General features: G+C 44.4%; 1 protein-coding gene across 4 annotated transcripts in view; it reads left to right on the forward strand.

The window, feature by feature from the left end:
* Positions 1-19,937, forward strand: part of LOC132472633 (protocadherin-9) — a 171,935-nt gene that overhangs the window by 43,075 nt on the left and 108,923 nt on the right. For all 4 annotated transcript variants that reach the window (XM_060072352.1, XM_060072353.1, XM_060072350.1 and 1 more), the window contains exon 3: positions 14,344-14,445. In XM_060072352.1, the coding sequence (XP_059928335.1) occupies positions 14,344-14,445 (102 nt within the window). The remainder of the gene's footprint in view (positions 1-14,343; positions 14,446-19,937) is intronic.

A 19,937-nucleotide genomic window follows, 5' to 3' on the forward strand; every position in this document is an offset into this window, starting at 1 on the left:
TGTGTGTGTTTGTGTGAATACAAGTGTAAGTGTGTGTGTGTTTTTATTTGAGTGTGTGTGTTTCAATACATGTCTTTTTGTCAGTGTGTGTGTCTGTGGGTGTGTATGAATACATGTGTGAGTATATGTTTGTTTGTGTGTGGCGTGTGTGTGTGTGAATACATGTGTCCTTGTGTGTGTTTGGCTACTGTGGGAATGCTGCTGAGATATAATGAGGATCTGCCCACATTGTCTTGCACAGACTCAGAGGCAAGTGGCAAACAAAAAATGTATTTTATTCCAGGGGAGTTTTAGTGAAAGCGAAGGGGTTGATTCAACACCAGAACGGACAGTGAACAGAAGATATGTCGCAGAGTGTTCAGCGACGATCGTGAACTTTCTGAGTAGAACTTAGGTGAGATGGTAAACGCTGGAGTACGGATAATAAGTATGGCCGCAGGCTTTCAGTGTTTTCTGTTACTGATGTGGCAGAGAGGAGCACCAGAAAGATGGTTGCAGCTGCAGAAACAGAGGACACGCGAGACAGTAGATTTGTATATAAAATCAAGCTATAGTAGACACTGGAATCAGACATAATAGTGACTAGTAAGAGATCAAAGTTATTTTTTTCAGGTTGCACAACTCCAATTTTCGTTGTATACTTTGAAGTTGCTTTGGATGTAAAACGTCTCAAAAATGACTAAGCATAAATAAGAGTGAGATTTCAGAGTGAGACGTAGTGTGACGTCAGAGTGAGAAATGGAAATGGCACGTGAGGGAGGGACGTGAGAGGGTGACGTGAAACCAAGAACGGGAGAGTGATAAATGAGGGACGGACACGCATGAGAGACTTGAGAGTGATACATAAGAGTGAGATTGTCAGACTGAATCTCCTCACACTTGATGAAAGAAAAGTTATATGAATATATTAAACAGTTTAGATTCTGGTGCAATGTGGCTGTGACAGGGCTAGGTGTCCAGCTAGAGGTTGTGTTTCTGTTTGTGATGAAGAAAAGTACACAAGTCAAAGACCATCTCTGAACATCACTCGGTTTTTTCGTTTTTCGCTCGGTTATGAGGACACAGCAGTTTTTATACAGTTAACTTACGATATACCCCTGAGCAATTTGACACTTCATTTAACATTCGCTGTCACCTGTATTCTGTGATAAAGATATGAATATTATAGTAGAATTGTGCTATCTTATACATCTGTGAGTACACCTGCTCAAGTATCCAATTACCCCATTCTGCTGGTATCATGGACGAGAAGCTGACACATGCAACAGATTTATCCAATGTGGTGTTTTGTTCCAAACTAGACGTATGTGTCGCCTGTATGGATGGACAGAGTAATGGAAATACTCTGAGGGGGCTCATGTTGTTTGGAGAGATAGTAATGGGAGGTTTAGTCTGTATGTATTCCTGAAGCGTGTTTTTCTCATGACATTTCTATGTGCTTTGAGGCGGCTTCACATGCGAAAGTAACCAGCCAATTAGCAGGTCCAAGTGAATCTGGGTTCACCAGAAAGCCATTTCACAAACCTTTTGTTACCTAACACAGCGTGCAAATAATCATTTGTGTTTATATTTATTGTCTATCTGTACGTAAAAGTTTACGTAGTCTTAGATGAAAATCCCCATCCGTCACGTTCGGAGTGAGAAGACCGTAATTTGATTTTCAAAGGATAAAACATTTAAGTACCAATATAAAACCAACGTTCGGTATACACAGTAGAACAAATGTAGATGCAAAACTAATGAATGTAAACATTAGGGTAGAACTGATTGTGACTAAATGCACAACAGCGTCTCCATCAGCTCTTAGTCTCCCTGGGCACAGTGAAAAGGCGTGGGCCGGTGTGTTTTGGCTGCAGCTTGCAGGCAGACGGGACCAGTTCCGAACAACACTCAACTCAACATACAGGGATAAATGGAGACCGTTAGAATGGCTTGCTATCTAAAGACTTTTTTATTGCCTTCTATATTATTGCATCCTCCGTACAGTATGTGCCCTCAGCAGCAAGCACATGTCCATTGAACTGCAATGTTCTTTCATCCTGAAATCTGGTTCTTTCATGCTGAAATCTTACCCTAACAGGTTATGGTTTTGAAAGATTATACTACATAGATACAAATTACATTACATACCATACTTGTGTTTTCATATTCCATACTTCAACGGAATGCAATTTCAAGCATTTGAGCAACTTATATCTATATTCATGTCTTGTTTTTTTTTACTATTCTGTGGAGATAGTTATAGTGGTTATGTTTACATTATTCGATTTCTGTCTTGAAGAACTTTACTCTAAATCTAGACTCCAGCTCTAGTCTCCTAGCTCTAGATTCCTAGCTCTGGCACTGGAGCTGTGGACAGTAAAAGCCATTAAAGTAGTGATTGGAGGGGCTCTGTGTGATTAGGCCTCAGTGTTGTCTCCATCCACACTTTATGGTTCTCATAAGCAGAGAAACACTAAGGAGGTTAGACGATACGGCACACAAGGGCTACTGCTGTGTAAAGTATACTGTGTACTTGTAAATATCTTTATATTTTATATAATAAATAATATATATCATATATCCTATATAATATATTTTATATCATATATCTTATATATAGAAAAGGTATATATTGTGCAGGAGGTTGGTGTGATTTACCACACAGTACTTAGTAGTGGACTTGTTGTCAAAAATGTATTTATTGTTTTTGTGAGCTGTTTCCGACACCTCTCGGTTAAGAACATTTGGTAGAAATGGTAATTTACTATTTTGCAATTTCTGCATGTACATGGGGCCACTAAATTAATTTGTCTGTAGGGAGAGAAGAAATTGGCATGAAGAAGATTTATTCAGTAGAATAGGAAGTAAGATAATCCATACTCTGACACAGAAATTAGAAATCTATGTTCCAACGGGCAATGGCTTTTGCAGTTTGGAAGCGTTGTCTCGGGTACAGCGTATTTTAGAGAAGCTTTTCTCCTCAAACTGGAATCATTTATTAATCTGATCTGATAGCTCCACCCGGTGGGGGGGGCAGTCTCAGTTGACTTGAGGACATGTACTTCAGAGGCGACGAGGAATTGGTCTCTTGTCTGTGTTGATGCGTGGGGGGTCCCTGTGCCTTCAAAGACTTTGAGGAAATGGGGAGTGAGACGCAGAGGAGGGGAGATGGAGATATTAAGGAGGGATGGGTGTTGTGTAATGCTGCTGAGTGCAGTGAAACAGCTGTCTGTTGCCTCTCTTTCTCTTTTACACAAGGGGCCTATCCCTGCCTCGCCGCTCTCCGAGGAATTCATTAAATAACTTGTCTACAACTCTCACTTCAGAAAGCCCTCTCTTGTTTTACTGGTGAGGTTTTACCGAAGAGGGGCGCTTAGATTGAAATTGGATATGACAAGAGAAACAAAACGACAAACAAACTATAAAAACTCAAATCTCTGGCATCTTAACTTCTTTAGTTGTTCTGACCTTGACCAGACATCTATCCGTTAGGTGTCCATTATTTCAGAAGCCAAATCAACAGCACAATATGTGTGGCTGAAAGATAAACATTTCATAACTCTTGTTCACACACAGACGGTTGTACACATTGTCCACGCGCATATACCCTACATTGAACTGTTAAAACGTTCTTTTGATTGATGAATGTATGATTCATAATTAATCACACTCTTTAAATGCGAGGCAGTGGATAGATCAAACATATTTATGTTCAGTTACCTACAGTGAACCAAGCGCTTTACATCCTATGTTAGCACGCTTCCTGAGGGATGTCGGGATCTGGATTACGTGGATCCAAACAAGCCCTGAGAGAGAGGCGGTCTGAGCGCTTCATGTGGACCCGGCCTATGAGGTGGTGTTTGCTCTGGTCCATCTAACAAATATTGAAGCTGGATGTATTCTGTGATTTCTGCCGGCCTGTGTAGCATCTGCAGTATTTGTCTGCGGAAGCTCTTTGTTTGGAAATATTCAACCTGCATAATTCAAGTAATTATCTTTTCTGCAGACCCCATCTTGGCGAGGAGGTGCAGTGCTAGCGAGCGACGTGGCTTTGTGTCTGCTGGCATTGGTCTGGAGATAAAGGGGGTCCTTAATCACAGCCAAGTTCCACGTTAAACTTTAGTACTGTTTTCAAGAAGACAGTTTCGCAGGCTGTGCATAAGGAGAGTCTATGACTGCTGGCCATTTTTTTTATCTCCTCAGTAAACATATGGGTTGTTTACATCAGAATCCAATATGAGATCAAAACACAGCGGGGGGATTATAAAAGACCTTCTTCTTTATGAAGACATTATCGGCAAATAAACTCAACACTTTGGATCAGATCAAACCCCATCAACAGACAAATCTAAACACTTTGAGTCAAACCAAACCACATCACCATGAACATTACTCAACACTTTGAATCAAACCCCTCACCTCAATACTCCCACCTTCCAGACGCGTCATGTCTCTGGTCCCGTGTTCCTCCAGAGACAGAGAGACAATAGATTGTGTAATCTTGTCCACAGAGCGGATGAAGCCGTAACAGCGGCCGACAAAGTGACCAATATAAAAGACTTGAGTTCTCTGCAGGGAAGACGTTATCTTGGGCTGGGGGTCCGTGGGGAAGGTGTTATTCAGAGTCCTAGAGAGAAGCGAGACCCCCGACGTGATAAAGTTCCCCAGCAGACTCTGGAGAGCAGAGCGGCTCACAGGATGACAGCTAGAGAGTATATGGCCGGCAATAAGCTCTGCTTCTATTGGCTTCTTGTCCCGCTCTTAAATGTTACGCTTGGCAGCCAAAGGCTGTTTCATAAGAATAAAAAAAAAAGCTCACAACCTGACCTGTACAGCGCAGGACCAGGTACAAAGTCTCCTTAATGAAGTCGCTATTAAAACATGTTTCATCAAGGGCCCTGACCTATATAACCTCTGTCTCATTTCACCGTTTGAGAGCAGAGGTAATTTGAGATGGGCGTTAATGAAATGGATTCCTATCGCTTATACATCAACGGCGGTGTGCAGCCTACCTCCCTGCTCCCGTCAAATCTGCTTATTACGGTTCTGCCATGAGTCAAAGTGGATTTCTTAAAAGGCCATTAGTGGTGGTGGAGAACGGTCGGGCTGGGTCCGCTATCGACGCCAACGAAGGGGACGAGCTGAGGGCGGATCAATGTGTCTTCGTGGCAATGGGAAACTGTAACGGTTTTCGCCAACACATAATTTATCAGGGCTTTTATTTGCCACTGGACCTTAAACTAATTTGTTCGCCATTTGGTCACACAGCAGCGCTGTTTAAACGACTGAGCATGTCTTCCGTCGTCTATTTCAAATTCAAATTCAAATGGTTTTATTAAAAAATGTACATGCAACAGCACAAAAGGTTAAATAAGATTAAAAAAAAAAGTGAAATGCTGCACAATTATATCTCTCTCCCTCTGAGTTTCTCTGAATATGAAAATATTCTCATTTTTCTCCTTTTTTGTCCTACACTTGTGTAATTAATTATCATATCAAACATTATCTCTAAAATAATTGATGTCAGTATGTGTACACAGCTGGCTGTTCGTTAGAGGATTGTGTTTTTGGATGTGTTTGAAAATCCACAAAGGTAGAGAAGGGGGGGGGGGGGGAGGGCGACAGACTAAGAAGGGAGAGAGGGAGGGAGGGAGAATTGAACCAGCCTTCCTTTGTTCTCGGTGAAAGCAGAGGAGCATCATGGATACCTCTGTGCTCCCTTGTAATTGTAACTCTTTTATATTTGTGTGTGCACCGCAGCGACTGTGTGCTGTTATTCCCATCGCATTCTTGTCATGAAACGGCCTATCGTCATCTGCTACTTTAATAGGATGTCAATATGGATTGCTGGGAGCCCCAGTAGTGTGGAAATGTGCTTAGAACTGGGACCCATAAACATACAGTGGAGTGCTGGCAGGCCGGAACCTGACCAATCACAGCGCAGCTTTACAAATCAAAGGATAATAATCATGGCTTCTCTAAAGCAGCCATCTCAACAGCTTAATATAAATAAGTTAGCAGACGCTCCCTGTGTGCTCTGTTATCAGCCTCCGCCCTTCTCCCTTTGCTATGAACACTTGGCTTTCATCACCTCCTCCTCCCAGATATCTCCTTTTACCCTAGACAACACCTACCCCTAGGACAGACCCCCTCCTCCTAGAACATACCTCCTCCTCCCAAAACATACTATCACCCCCTCCTCGAACATTACTCCTACTCCCAAAGATACCACCACGTCCTCCCAGAACACATCACTTCTTTCTAGAACACAAGACCTCCTCTTAGTACACCACATCTCATCCCCCTAGAACAGACCACCTCCTCCAAAACATACCTCCTCCTACTCCTAGAACACACCTCCAACCATCACCTCCTTCATAGAACAAACCACCTTCTCCTATAACACACCATCTCCTCCTCCTCTAACCCATCACCATCTACGCCTAGAACCTTCCATCTCCTCCTAAAACACACCATCTCCGCTTCCAAGAAAAAAGGACCTCCTCCTCCTAGAACACACCTGCTCCTCCTAGAACACACCTCCACCTCCTCCTAGAACACACCTTCTCCTCATAGAACCCACCACCACCACCACCCCCTCCTTAAGCACAACACCTCCTTCTCCCAGAACACACCTCCTCCCCTTAGAACAACACCACCTCTCCTCTACTCAGAACACAACACCTCTTCCCTTAGAACTCACCTACTTCCCCTAGAAAAGAGAACCTCCTTCCCCTTGGACACAGCGGCTCCTCCTCTTGGCCTGTCATTCCCGTTGGTGTTTTATTGACTTTTTATTTGAGCTTTGAGATACAAAGAAAGTTGAGGAGTGAGCGAATAGCAGGACAGTATAGGGAGTTTGGTCAAGGGTGTGTCGGTAGGAAGGTGGATGGGGTTTGTTTGGGCTTGTTTCCTTGGTGTGTGGGTGGTGGATGGATGATGGATGATGGATGATGGATGATTGGTGATGAATGTAAGATGGTTGATGGATGGGTGGTTATTTTGAGTGAGGCGTGACGGACAGCAGTATTCAGCTGAGCAGGCGTTAAGATATCTTGCGGGAGTTCCCTCCATTCTCTCACAGCATTTTGGCATTTTACGAGCTCATTTACATCGCTGGCGACGGGGCATAAGTCAGCGCGTTGCCGCGGAGACGGAATCAGCGGCGCCAGCCGCTGTCGATTATGGCGGCCGTATATTAACCCGCGCTGGACTCCTTCCAAAGACACGAGGCGGATAACGGCCGGATTGATTTTAATTGTGCAGTTAACACCTCACCATACTGTACATGGGGGAGGCTGTAAATATTCTGCTGAGAGGAGCCGATACGTTCCCAAGATGTGTCGCAGTGAGAGTTGAGCTCCAGTTAAAAAAAAAAAAAAAGTTGTTGAGGTTTGCTAGAGTTTAGCCACATTTTATCAAAAACTCAACTACAGTTAAGCTACAGTTTGGCTACCTTTTAGCAAGACTTTAGCTCCAGTTTAGCCATAGTTCCCCTAGTTGTGTTCCATCTCTAGACTTTAGCTTCCGTTAGGCTCAAGTTTCCCCTGCAGTTCCATTGCACACCAAAACCAACAATTCGCGAAAAGGCCAAGTAAATAAACTAACCGATTAATTAGTGAAAACACAAACAATCACCAGGGGGATGGAATGACTAATTGTGATAATGAGCCTTGCGTGTGTCTGCTCCCTCCTGACCTCCAGTCGTCAGTCATAAGATAGCGCTGTGCTGCCATGGTGCTACACACTTGCACAACCAACTGAGGTCACCCCATCCCTGGGGAGTTGAGGCTCCCTATCCAGGACCTAAAAATGGGTCGCAGTGGAGCCCTTTTCAATATATATATATATATATATATATATATATATATATATATATATATATATATATATATGCATGCTTGCAATAAATCTTGGGAAAAATGTATGGGTTTACATTCTTTATTAACAGATTGGGCCCTTCCAGTCTACTGGCTATCACATACTGGTGTGGTTTACTTAACAATTTTTCACAGAAGAGGTGAATAATTGCCAGGATTTATTTATTTTTATAAGCAGTTTATTTGTTTTTATTAGCGTGACGAGACGACCGTCACGATACCCCGAGTTTGACTTCCCAATCATTGGATATTGCCCAACATCCCGAGATAGCGAACCAATCAAATTGCGCCATCCTAGGAGGTTCACATGTAGCACGTGTGCATACCTTGTCTGTTTCATTTGATCATCTCTGTTTTATTTTTTTGATAAACACTATACATAGATAAACTATATAGGATATGTATGCTGGACTATAGATGTGTTGGGTCCTCCTGGGTAAAAGTCCACAACCTATTTTAAAACGGCATAAAGTGCACCTGGAAACAGTAGCTCCAGGAATCAGAGCTAGGAGGTTAGTAAAATAACACGTTCCACTTCCGAGCTTCCTCACATGAGGTCAGGCTGGACTGAGATGGTTTTATACTGCAATCACAGGCAGACGTGCGCAGCAGCTCTCAAACGTGTCCGTGCTCAGAGCTCTATCCAACCTCTTTGTCATTTCAGCGATACGTCAATCCTGTTTTCGTTGGCAGACCAGGAAAGACAAAGAAATTAATTGATTACCTATTTTGCCAATATTTCCGCGTCTTGCATTATTTAGCTCCATCCTAGACCTATGACATCATCAGCTACCCTACGATCTCAGCTCACAGCAAAATATCTGCATGAAGCACACAACACAAATGATGGATTGTTGCACAAAGAATATTTTTGGTCGATATAATCTATATACAAGACCACAAACATGACACGTGAAATCTGTAGCACACACATTATGGGAGTGGAAAGGTGGCAAAGTTTTGAGAGAATAACATACATAAACTAGAAAATGCATTTCCTGCAGAAAATGCGGCAAGTGCTGTAGTGCAAAGTGAGGTTGAAAATATGTTTTATAAAGAAACATAGACATAAAGAAATGTTAAATGGCTTAAATCAAGTGAAGGGATTTTACAAAAGTTCAAAAGTTGAAATGAAGTAAACAATGTAAACATGAACACCATTTAAGACATGTAAATGGTTGGAAACAAATAAAGTGACAGCTGAATAAAAAGCGCAAAGCATTGCTAAAATTGCAGAAATGTAAAATTAATTGAACTGAAGAATATGAAAGGTAAATTGTATTGCCTTGCACTCCAGAAAAATACGAAAGGTCAAATGTATTGCAGTGCACAGTGCACCTGGAAGCTGAAGTCGAAAACTGACTGACGCTGAATAACATTACCTGAAGAAGCAAAGTGCTGAAATACATTGTTACAAAAGCTGAAAGCTAAACTGTAATACTGTCAAAGCTGGAAGATAGTCGTAGTAGTGGTACAAACTGTAGTAGTAGTAGTAGTAGTAATGGACTGGTAATAGTAGCTGAAGTAGTAGTAGCTGAAGTAGAAGTAGTAGTAGTAGTAGTAATCGCTGAAGTAGTAGTAGTAGCTGAAGTATTAGTGTTACTAGCTGCACAAACGATATGCCTTATGAAAGGTATGGGACTGATTGATGTTTTTAGAAATTATTGTAATAATCCCCCAATTTTCTTTTTTAAACCAGCCAAAATTGTATATTGTAAGATTAGTCCAATTGGGCGGGGAAAATCGCCCAATCTTGCAAAAAGGTAGTCAAATTGAGCGAGAAAAACTGCCTTATCTGGCAACACTGCCTGCACGTCCTCGGGCTCTAACCTCAGCGTAAATCGATGAGACGGCTCCACCGTCCTCCCATTGACTTCTATTGTAAAAAATTGTATTTTAAAAGTAGAATATTGAAAAATATTGAAAAGAAGCCCGCAATTCGAGGCTAATCTGAACCTTTTAAAATTGGAATGGAGTCTCTATGTGAAACATTGACAAAGGAGATTGGTCCCAAAGGTTGTACAGAATAATGAAGAATAAAGAAAGAAAGAATAAAACTTAAAGGTGCCCTGGCATGAAAATCTCACTTTAGGAGGTTTTCTAACATTAATATGAGTTCCCTTAGCCCGCCTATGGTCCCCCAGTAGCTAGAAACGGCATTAGGTGTAAAACTAGCACTTGGTATCCTGCTCTGCCTATGAAAAATGAAAGCTCAGACTCTTTGATTTCGAATTTTGCCCCACATGTCGTCATAAGGGGCCAAGTTACCTCCCCTTCTCTGTTTTGCCCACCCAGAGAATTTGGCCCAGCAATAAGACAATGAGCTACGACTGTTGTACACTTCTTTGTTATTTGGATAACCGTTCTGCTGTTGGTGTTATGGCGCATAACACGTCGGGTTCTCTGAAGTCTCTGGTATTTCCACAACGAGACTCGTAGTGGGGGTTATCTCAGCCATGGTTGAGAAGGAATTGGGGGAAAGGAACTTTGGCTTTGGCTCCCTGAAGAATTGAACCTAGACATAGAAGAGAAAGGGATAGTTGCCTGCGATAATCTCCCGCCGGAGCCCCGCTGCCCGCAGCCCGCTGCCGAGGCACCACCGCCGAGAGGCACCACCACCGAGAGGCACCACCGCCGAGAGGCACCACCGCCGAGAGGCACCACCGCCGAGAGGCACCACCGCCGAGAGGCACCACCGCCGAGAGGCACCACCGCCGAGAGGCACCACCGCCGAGAGGCACCACCACCGAGAGGCACCACCACCGAGAGGCACCACCACCGAGAGGCACCACCACCGAGAGGCACCACCGAGAGGCACCACCACCGAGAGGCACCACCACCGAGAGGCACCACCGAGAGGCACCACCACCGAGAGGCACCACCGAGAGGCACCACCACCGAGAGGCACCACCGAGAGGCACCACCACCGAGAGGCACCACCACCGAGAGGCACCACCGAGAGGCACCACCACCGAGAGGCACCACCGAGAGGCACCACCACCGAGAGGCACCACCGAGAGGCACCACCACCGAGAGGCACCACCACCGAGAGGCACCACCACCGAGAGGCACCACCACCGAGAGGTACCATCGCCGCGAGGCACCACCGCCGCGAGGCACCACCGCCGCGAGGCACCACCGAGATGAACCACCGAAAGGCACCACCGCCGTGAGGCACCACCGCCGCGGGGCACCACCGCCGCGGGGCACCACCGCCGCGGGGCACCACCGCCGCGAGGCACCACCGCCGTGGGGCACCACCGCCGTGGGGCACCGCCGCGGGGCACCACCGCCGCGAGGCACCACCGCCGCGAGGCACCACCGCTGCGGGGCACCACCGCTGCGGGGCACCACCGCCGCAGGGCACCACCGCCGCAGGGCACCACCGCCGCGAGGCACCACCGCCGCGGGGCCCCACCGCCGCGAGGCACCACCGCCGCAGGGCACCACCGCCGCAGGGCACCACCGCCGCGAGGCACCACCGCCGCAAGGCACCACTGAGAGGCACCACCGCCGCGGGGCACCGTCGCAAGCTCATTGTGGGACTGGCTCGCAGTGGCTGTAATTCTGCACAAAGGCTGAATTCTTGAACGTCTTCAAATACTGCATTAAGGGCCCACTAACACCAATATATAAGCATCCATTAAGTAGCATGCAATGGGACCTTTAAGAAGAACAATAGTTGAGCGCCGCATACAGCACTCAACTACTAATAAGAAGAAATGAAAGCTTTCATACCTAATAATAACATTAATAGTAATAAAAGTAATGATGACAGTAATAAAAAAATTGACACACACATAGACATAATAATAGTAATGATAATAGTAAAATGGAATGAGCAGTGGTTGAACACTAGAAAAGGGCAGGGGGTTTCTCATATACAGAAGAGGAACATGAAACTGTTGAATCTGTTAAGTAAAGGTTAGGACAGAACATTCTGGACACCTATTATCCGATCAAGCAGATGATTATTGATTCATAACCTATCCAACCACAGTGGTGACTGTGACCTGTTTCTGAGTACAATATATGCATTACTAGACTAGACTTTTAGGTTCATTTCCAAACGACTGAGGATAAGGCGATGGATGCTTTCCATGGATTGCATCATTAAAATGCAAATTGAGGCCTGACATTTTATGACTAATGCAAGACTCGTGCATGTACATGCAAACACACATAAACACACACATAAAGGCACACTTAGACAGACGCACAAAAAAAAAAAAAACACACACACACAGTCGTTGACATGGTAAGCTGTTATACCTTAGTCTGGAAGGGCAGAGGTTATAAGGAGGTGGCAGCATGGTGGTGGTTTGTTTACCTTACTGTTCAGCTGATCAGTCAAAATTATTCATTGTGTCCTTTGGTAGTATCTTCGTTATGTTTACATACTTTTAATGCTCTTCTCGGATACGACCTCTATGTTAACATCATATGGTGTTTGAAATAGGTTTGAAATAACACCTTTCTAAAATATGTTAAAATAGAACACACACACACACACACTATGAATAAATGTGTTGCATGGTCTGCTTTGGTGTTACTCTCCTCGATGATGCCATACTACTCTTTGATCTGGACATATCTTATTAACTACCATGGCAACTAGAAGATATTCAACTGAAAGGAGTTACACATTTCTGGCTTAGGATCTGCAATGCATTTTGGGATTTGTTTCATTTCATTGCACCTCACCAAGGGCGTGTGGGAATAAATCGATAATGTATACATTGTTAAGAAGAATATATATACTAAGAAACACATACAATATCTCCATTCATGTTGAATTTGACTATGCAATCTCAAAGGAACTGGTTTTGACATCTGACACATTCATACTCATCCTCATCTAAGAATTGAAGTCTTATCGAGTGGATGGAGTTGGGTTGTTAATTGTCAAGCCAGAGGAGTGTGTTCAAGTGCAAGTCGACCAATCTCAGCACAGCATTCAATCACTGCCGATGACATTAATATTCTGGAAGGATGAATGATGGCAACAATTATTGAATTATTAACGTGTGTGTATGTGTGTGTGTGTTTGTGTGTGCGTGCGTGCGTGCGTGTGTGTGTTGTGTGCATGTGTGTGCAAACACGTTGGTGTGGATGTGCAAGATAGTGTTTGTGAGCAGAAAACAGACCAGAACAGAACAGCAGAACACGGAGCAGCTCTGGGGTAATTTAGGGGAATGAATGAGGAACCAAAATAGTCACGAGGCGTCGACTCAGAGATGAAACGTCTCCTGAAACAGTGTGGTCTTCTCCGATAAGAACATCATGTGCTTCACGATGTCACCAGCCCAATAACCTCTCACAGTCCCTCTCCCTCCCTTCTCTCCTTCCCTCACTCTATCATCTCTCACCTCTATCATCTCTCACCTCTCTCTCTCTCTCTCTCTCTCTCTCTCTCTCTCTCTCTCTCTCTCTCTCTCTCTCTCTCTCTCTCTCTCATTCACCCACATACTCTTGTCTACACTTGTCTATCCCTCTCGTTGTGTTGGTTTCTTGTCCGTGCTCTCTTTCTCTTTCACTATCTCTCTCTCTCTCTGTTATTCTTTCTTACCCTCCCTCTATCATTATGTCTTCTCCGTCTCCATCTCAGTGCCTATCATTCCCTCTATCTATCTCCATCTATTTCACTAGCTCTCTCTATCATTCGCTCCCCTCTCTCTCAATGCTATTATCCTGGTCATGGTGAAAAGGGTTTTGTGGTTTCTGCTCCATGTGTAGTCGACTCATTCCCCTCACAGCTATTTGAAGCATCATCAGGGAGGATGACGTCTTTCAGCCAAGACTAGCTGTAGCCTCATCAACCTCATTCATGTCCTACGTTCTAATGAATGCTCTTTGTTATTTTCCTGTCCTTCTGTTTGAATCAAGATTAAATAAGATTGCATTACTTTATTAATCCCAGACAGGAAATCTGGGTATCACAGCAGAAAGGAATGGACAGTATAGAATATCATCTAAATTAAACAGAATATTTAAAGTTTAAAAAATACAAATATGATGTTGTCGGTTTTTTGCAGTATTAATGTTAATGTGAATTCAAACAAATACATTTAGGAAAATCGAGGTAGACATTATTAACATTATTATATGCTAAATTATTGAAAAAGTGTCTTAGTGACTACATTTCCTGTCATATAAAACAACAGTGTTGATAAGATGCATGGATTGTTCTAAAGCTGGATTTAAGTTGGAGTTTGATTAACATTTGGACTTTTGGAAATTATATTGTTAATTGAAAATCATGTCATCAAGCATCTAATTACAGTGTGGTTTCAAACAGGCTCAGTCATTAAGAAGGTATTTGTAATGGTACTGTCATAGGTGATGGATTTGACAGCAGATGATTTGTTTATTTGTTTTCTCGTTTAAAATGCACAAATCTAAGGCACCAAATTAAGAACATGATTGCACAACTCTCACCCTGGCAGCAGTGATTCTAATCCCATTTCTCCGTTCCCCCAAGGGAACATTAACTCGCGCACGAACCGAACTCAACCCTGAATATCTGGACCTCCGCCCGAGAGCTGAGCTGAACCCCGAGTACTGGACCCCCTGCACCCCTTTAGTGAGTACCCCTATAGTCCTCCACCTCCCACAAACCTCATCCTTCACCTGCCATCTCTTTGATTGCTGCTGGCCAATCAGCATCTGCTATCACCACCTCTCTGATTAACAGCCAGCCAATCTGCTGTACGTGTCAAACTGGGTTCCAGATTATTGTTTTCCACTCTTTTAGTGCAGTCTTTAGAAGAGGCAGGTGTGAAATCCACTTAAGTCAGAAATGAACGTATAATAAAGTAAGATAATTGCCGTTGAAATTTGTATGACGCAGGCATTTAAATGTCATGCAAATTAAAGCAGTAACTTGGTATTTGACTCTGTTCTTGAAAAGTGGGTACAGATAATTATTTTCATGAGAATCATTCAATCATGTAAACAGAACCAATATTTTCCATAATTGAATAAATTTGCCCTGGAAATGATCCAAAATGCCCTGAAATGACTAGTGGGGCAAAAAAGCCATTGTTAAAGTAGTGCATTTCCTCCCCTGATTCACTCCCACCCGAACCCCAGAAACACATCCCACCAGCTATCTCCTGGGTATGTCCTTAGTCTACCTTCCGTTGCTGCACACCACCTGCCCCTGTCCGGTCTGTCCTGTTGCGCGCTGCCGGTTAGAGCAGCGCATGGAGCCGTAGCACGGTGGCGTTTTAAGGGGATAATACGTATTTGTCTCATTACCTGGAGCGGAGCGCTGGGTCGTCTACAGGGAGACGCTCTGGCTGCTGTGTCGACACTCTGGAGCTTCTTAATGATGTTGTTTGTTCTTCTCTTCGCTGCAAATATTGGAATCAACAAAATGAGCATGGAGAGGCTTCCTGGAGAAATCAGTGCTTATGTCCACACGCTAGTCCCGAGCATAAGAAGGCTGTGTGTATGTGTGTGTGTGTGTGTGTGTGTGTGTGTGTGTGTGTGTGTGTGTGTGTGTGTGTGTGTATAGGTGAGGTGTACGTATGTACATATAAATATATGTATGAAAGAATGGATGTAATTATGCCATGTGCTTTGATTCCACATTGTTGAGGAAGGCAGTAATAAGATCATTTGTTTGTGAGTAATGTGTGTGTGGGCGTGCACAAGCATCTGTGCGTGTGTGTACACAAGCATCTTTGTGTGTGTTTGTGTTTGTGTGTGTGTGTCTGTGTGTGTGTGTGTGACCTCCAAGTGATATGATATACAGAGCAAGATAACCTTCATCTTATCTTGAGTTAATAAAGTCAATATTTAGACGGGAGATGATTTAATGAACTAAATTCACAGCGGCATCAGACACACACACACACATGCATGCATGGTCACATACACGTGCGCACACACACACACAGACACACACGCGCGCACACACACACACACACACACACACACACACACACACACACACACACACACACACACACACACACACACACACACACACTTCTGACAAGCAGATCTATTGGGTTGCACAATGATTTTATTGTACTGCTGTTCATTATTTTCCTCCCAGTGTCATTCTGGAGTGTGTGAGAAAGGGGAGGGAGACCATCACCACCACTACAAATACACCAATACAATAACCAAGCCAACACCACTGCTGAAACATAATCATAACTAAACCACATCACCATCATCCTGAACACCAACCGTCATTAAAAACACCAGCACCACTTCCATCAATACCACCAGCACCACATCCATGATTGAGCTCCAGAACCAACCCCATCTTCAACCAAGTCCATAACTGTTCCATAATTGCATGACATTTCTTCAGGAGAGAAAAGTGTATATTTGAAGTTAAATCATAAAGTAGAAGACCATCCCCTGGCGACTCTTAATTCATAATAAACGCCGTTCTCTGATATTCTCTCCAGTATGAAAGGAAATTGCATGTTGCACAAGGTTCTGTTTTACCCGGCGTATCGCGCCTTCTATTGTTGATGTTCACTTTCTAATTTGTGACAGACTGTTGTCGGGGCCCGAGGCAGACGCAGGCAGAAGAAAGTAATTTAAAGCGACGCTAGGCCGTGTTGTTTTATGGTTGTGTTAGAGCAGTGCTAATGCTCCACTGATAGCTACACAACTCCTCAACATGTCTTTCAAGTAGAAAGCAAGCATCCCTGGACCTCTGGAGCACTCACGGTTTACTCAGAGCTACTTGAAGGCCTTTCATCCGCTCCTACTCCCTCCTGCTGCCTCCTGCGCCGCACGGTCAGGCCACTCACACGCGTCGAGCGCTCCCGGAGAGAGGGAGTCACACCTTATTTGTATACACTGTGATGTATAATTCGACTTTGACTGTAGACAGTTTGGCGTTAGTTTGAGCCTGGAGAAGGTGAAGCACCCGGTTGGAACATTGTTGTCGGCTTTCTGAGGTAGTTTAGAGAGGGTTGTGTTTCGGGTGTGAGGGATGACGGTGATGGTTGTATTATTTAATATTGATCTGCTATTGATCAGTTGAACTCTTCGGTCCGATGAGATCAATGCCTTGAGTCTACGATGGTAGATTATTACAAACATGCCAATTTGCATGGCAAAAAAATGAAGGAAAATACAAGAACAAATAAATAAATGTATCTATAATGGTCAATAATGCAATAGTGTAGCATAAACTAATAAGGTCTATCTCAACCAAAGTCTGTTAACATTTATTTGTGTAGAGTAGTACAAATCTACATTTGTACTCCTCTTGTTGTTTATTTAGACATTTCTGTATACTTTTTTAGGAGTTGTATTCTTATTTAGAATTGTTATTTTTTGAATTGCTGTCGTGCACCTTCTGCTCTGACACCCAGATGTACCGTATGTTTTATCTGGAAGAATATCCGTCGTATGGGAAGAATGGAACCGTAGGAGGCGGTGTTCTCTTGTAGTATCTGAGGTAGGGTGGTTGATGAATAAATCTGTCGAATGGGCACTACGGCACAGTACGAAGAAGTTCACGGGTAGTTTCTGAGATGAATAAATCTGTCAAATGGATACTACGGAGCAGTATGGCGCAGTTCTTTGGTAGTTTCTGAGATGAATAAATCTGTCGAATGGACCCTACGGAGCAGTATGAAGCGGTTCTCTGGTAGTTTCTGAGGTAGCGGGGCGGTGATCTGTGTGACACGGTGATCATTTGACTCTTTACTTAAGTCTGCACCCTCAAGGTCACTTCTGCTATTAGACAGCCCTCTGCTGCTTTGCCACTCCACTCCAATTCCTCTCGTCCCCTCCTCTCCTCCCTCCACGGCTACTCTCCCCTTCATTCTCCCTCCTACCCTCCGATTCCTCTCCCCCATGCCCCTTCTCCTCCCTCCTCGCCCCCTCTCTCCTCGTATCTTCTCTCATCTCCTCACCTCACGTCACCTCCCTTCACCTCTCCTACCTCCTCTCTGTTGCTGCTCTCCTCCCGTCTTCTCATCTTTGCTCCTGCCGTTTCTTCACCTCTTATCTTCCCCTCCTATTCTCTCTTCTACACTCCTCTCCTCTCTCCTCCTACTGTTCTCCCTCCTCTCGTCTTTCTCCCCTCCTTTCCGAGGGATCGGGTGAGGCTAAATTTAACTTCACAGGAACCGAAGCTGAGGTGGAACGTCTCCTGATCACCTCAGCATGGCGTGCTTCTGCCCTCTCTCCTCTCCTCACCCCCCCCCCCCTCCTCCTTTCTCTCCGTCCCTCCACTGTGTTTCCCCTGCATCTCTCCAAACGGTGCTTTATTAACAACAGAGCTGCCAGCCTGTGATAACTGCTCACTCCTGCGGGCGTGCAGAGGCAAGGGCACTCCATTACCCCAGCAGAGATGGATGGGCTGGAATATTGTCTGCAAGTGGAGAGAAGCTTGCCAAGACCTGCCTTAGTCTCATGCTCGTCAGTCACCCTTCCCTCTGAACAATGCTACTGAGTGGGCCGGCTTGTTATGACAAACAGCTATGCTACCGACATGGCGCTGGGTGGGTGTGTGTGTGTGTGTGTGTGTGTGTGTGTGTGTGTGTGTGTGTGTGTGTGTGTGTGTGTGTGTGTGTGTGTGTGTGTGTGTGTGTGTGTGTGTGTGAGATTGTGTGTGTGTGTGTGCGCGCGTGTGTGTGTACGTGCATATGATTAAAGCTCAAATTAGTGATTTAAATCTCTATATATATTATAAAGATCTCTATGTATGTATATATATATATATATATATATATACTGTGGTGTTATTGGTGCAATGTGTTTTTCAGATTCTCTGTGCATGTCGTTATTTGTGTGTCTACCTGCGTGTGCGTGTGTGTTTGTGGGTGTGTGTGAGCGCATCAGGGCTCCAATCGGAGCGAAGCTCAGGCAGCGTGCCAGGTAGACAGAAGGACGGAGAGGGCAGATATTAATTGGTCTCCTAATGATTGGCCACCTCTGTCTCAGAATAGCTGTCCTCTTGTGTCGCTGCCAATCTATTTAGTAAAGTTCTCCTGCAGAGGACGCACTTAATGGCTCCACGCATCTTCAACTAACGGTGGCGAGCAGCTGCCTTCGCACAGGGGATTTAAACGACTAAACAAACCGGTCGCCTGCCAGCCGCTGGAAGATTGATTTGACAAAAAGGTCAGCCTTTTGTCATCGTCACCCTTGAAGAGCATGTCTTCGGGTGTTTTAAAGGCTGCGGCTGAAGTTGAGAGAAAAAGAGAGTCGTTTCTGTACTCATCAATGACGGTAGAGAAGTGTGCCTGGCAACACTTTAGCTAGAGCAACACCTAGTCCAGAAACACTTCTGCTTGAATCACAGCTTGTCTAAAAAGACTTCAGCTACAATCATGCCTGATTCAGAAACACTTCAGCTAAATTTCTGTCTGGTCTAGAAATGCCTCAGCTTGAATCACGCCTGGTCTAGAAACACTTCAGCCTGAATCACGCCTGTTCCTGAAACCATTAACTAGAACAATACTCTGGCCCCGTCCACACGGAGCCGAAACGGGCAAAAAACAACAACCGGTTTCATTTTATGCGGTTCAGGAATATCTCCGTAAAGAAGGATTCAATGCGAAACCGCATCGAGCTGTAGAAATGGTGTAGTAAATATTCAAGGGCTGGTTCTCCACAGAAAAAAGTGGAGCGCATCAAGCCTGCGCGCATACAGCCTGCGCGCTATATACAAACATTCAGTCACGAGGATATTCAACCTTTTAATTTGAGCAGAAATACTTTTTAATGTACAGTTAGTAATTGCATTTATCAAGGGGCTGTATTTAAAACTACAAAAATAATGGAAATAAAAAAATATATAAAAAATTCAACGCAACTCTGACGTCCCCCAGCTGGTGGGGGGCTAATGACGTCATTGTTTGCGTTTCAGGCGTCCACACGAATCCTAACACGAAACCACATAGGTCAGGATAGACTTGAAAACACCCTCGGACATGGTTTCAGAAATGTGCGGTTTCGGAACCCGAATTCGCCGGCTCCGTCTGGACGGTCGGCCGAAACGCACAAGACCAAAAAATCGGCTCCGTGTGGACGTGGCCTTAGTCTAGAAACATTTCAGCTAGAACAACGTCTGATCTAGAAACACTT

This window comes from Gadus macrocephalus, chromosome 14 (assembly GCF_031168955.1).
Source record: "Gadus macrocephalus chromosome 14, ASM3116895v1".
Classification (NCBI taxonomy): Eukaryota; Metazoa; Chordata; class Actinopteri; order Gadiformes; family Gadidae; genus Gadus; species Gadus macrocephalus.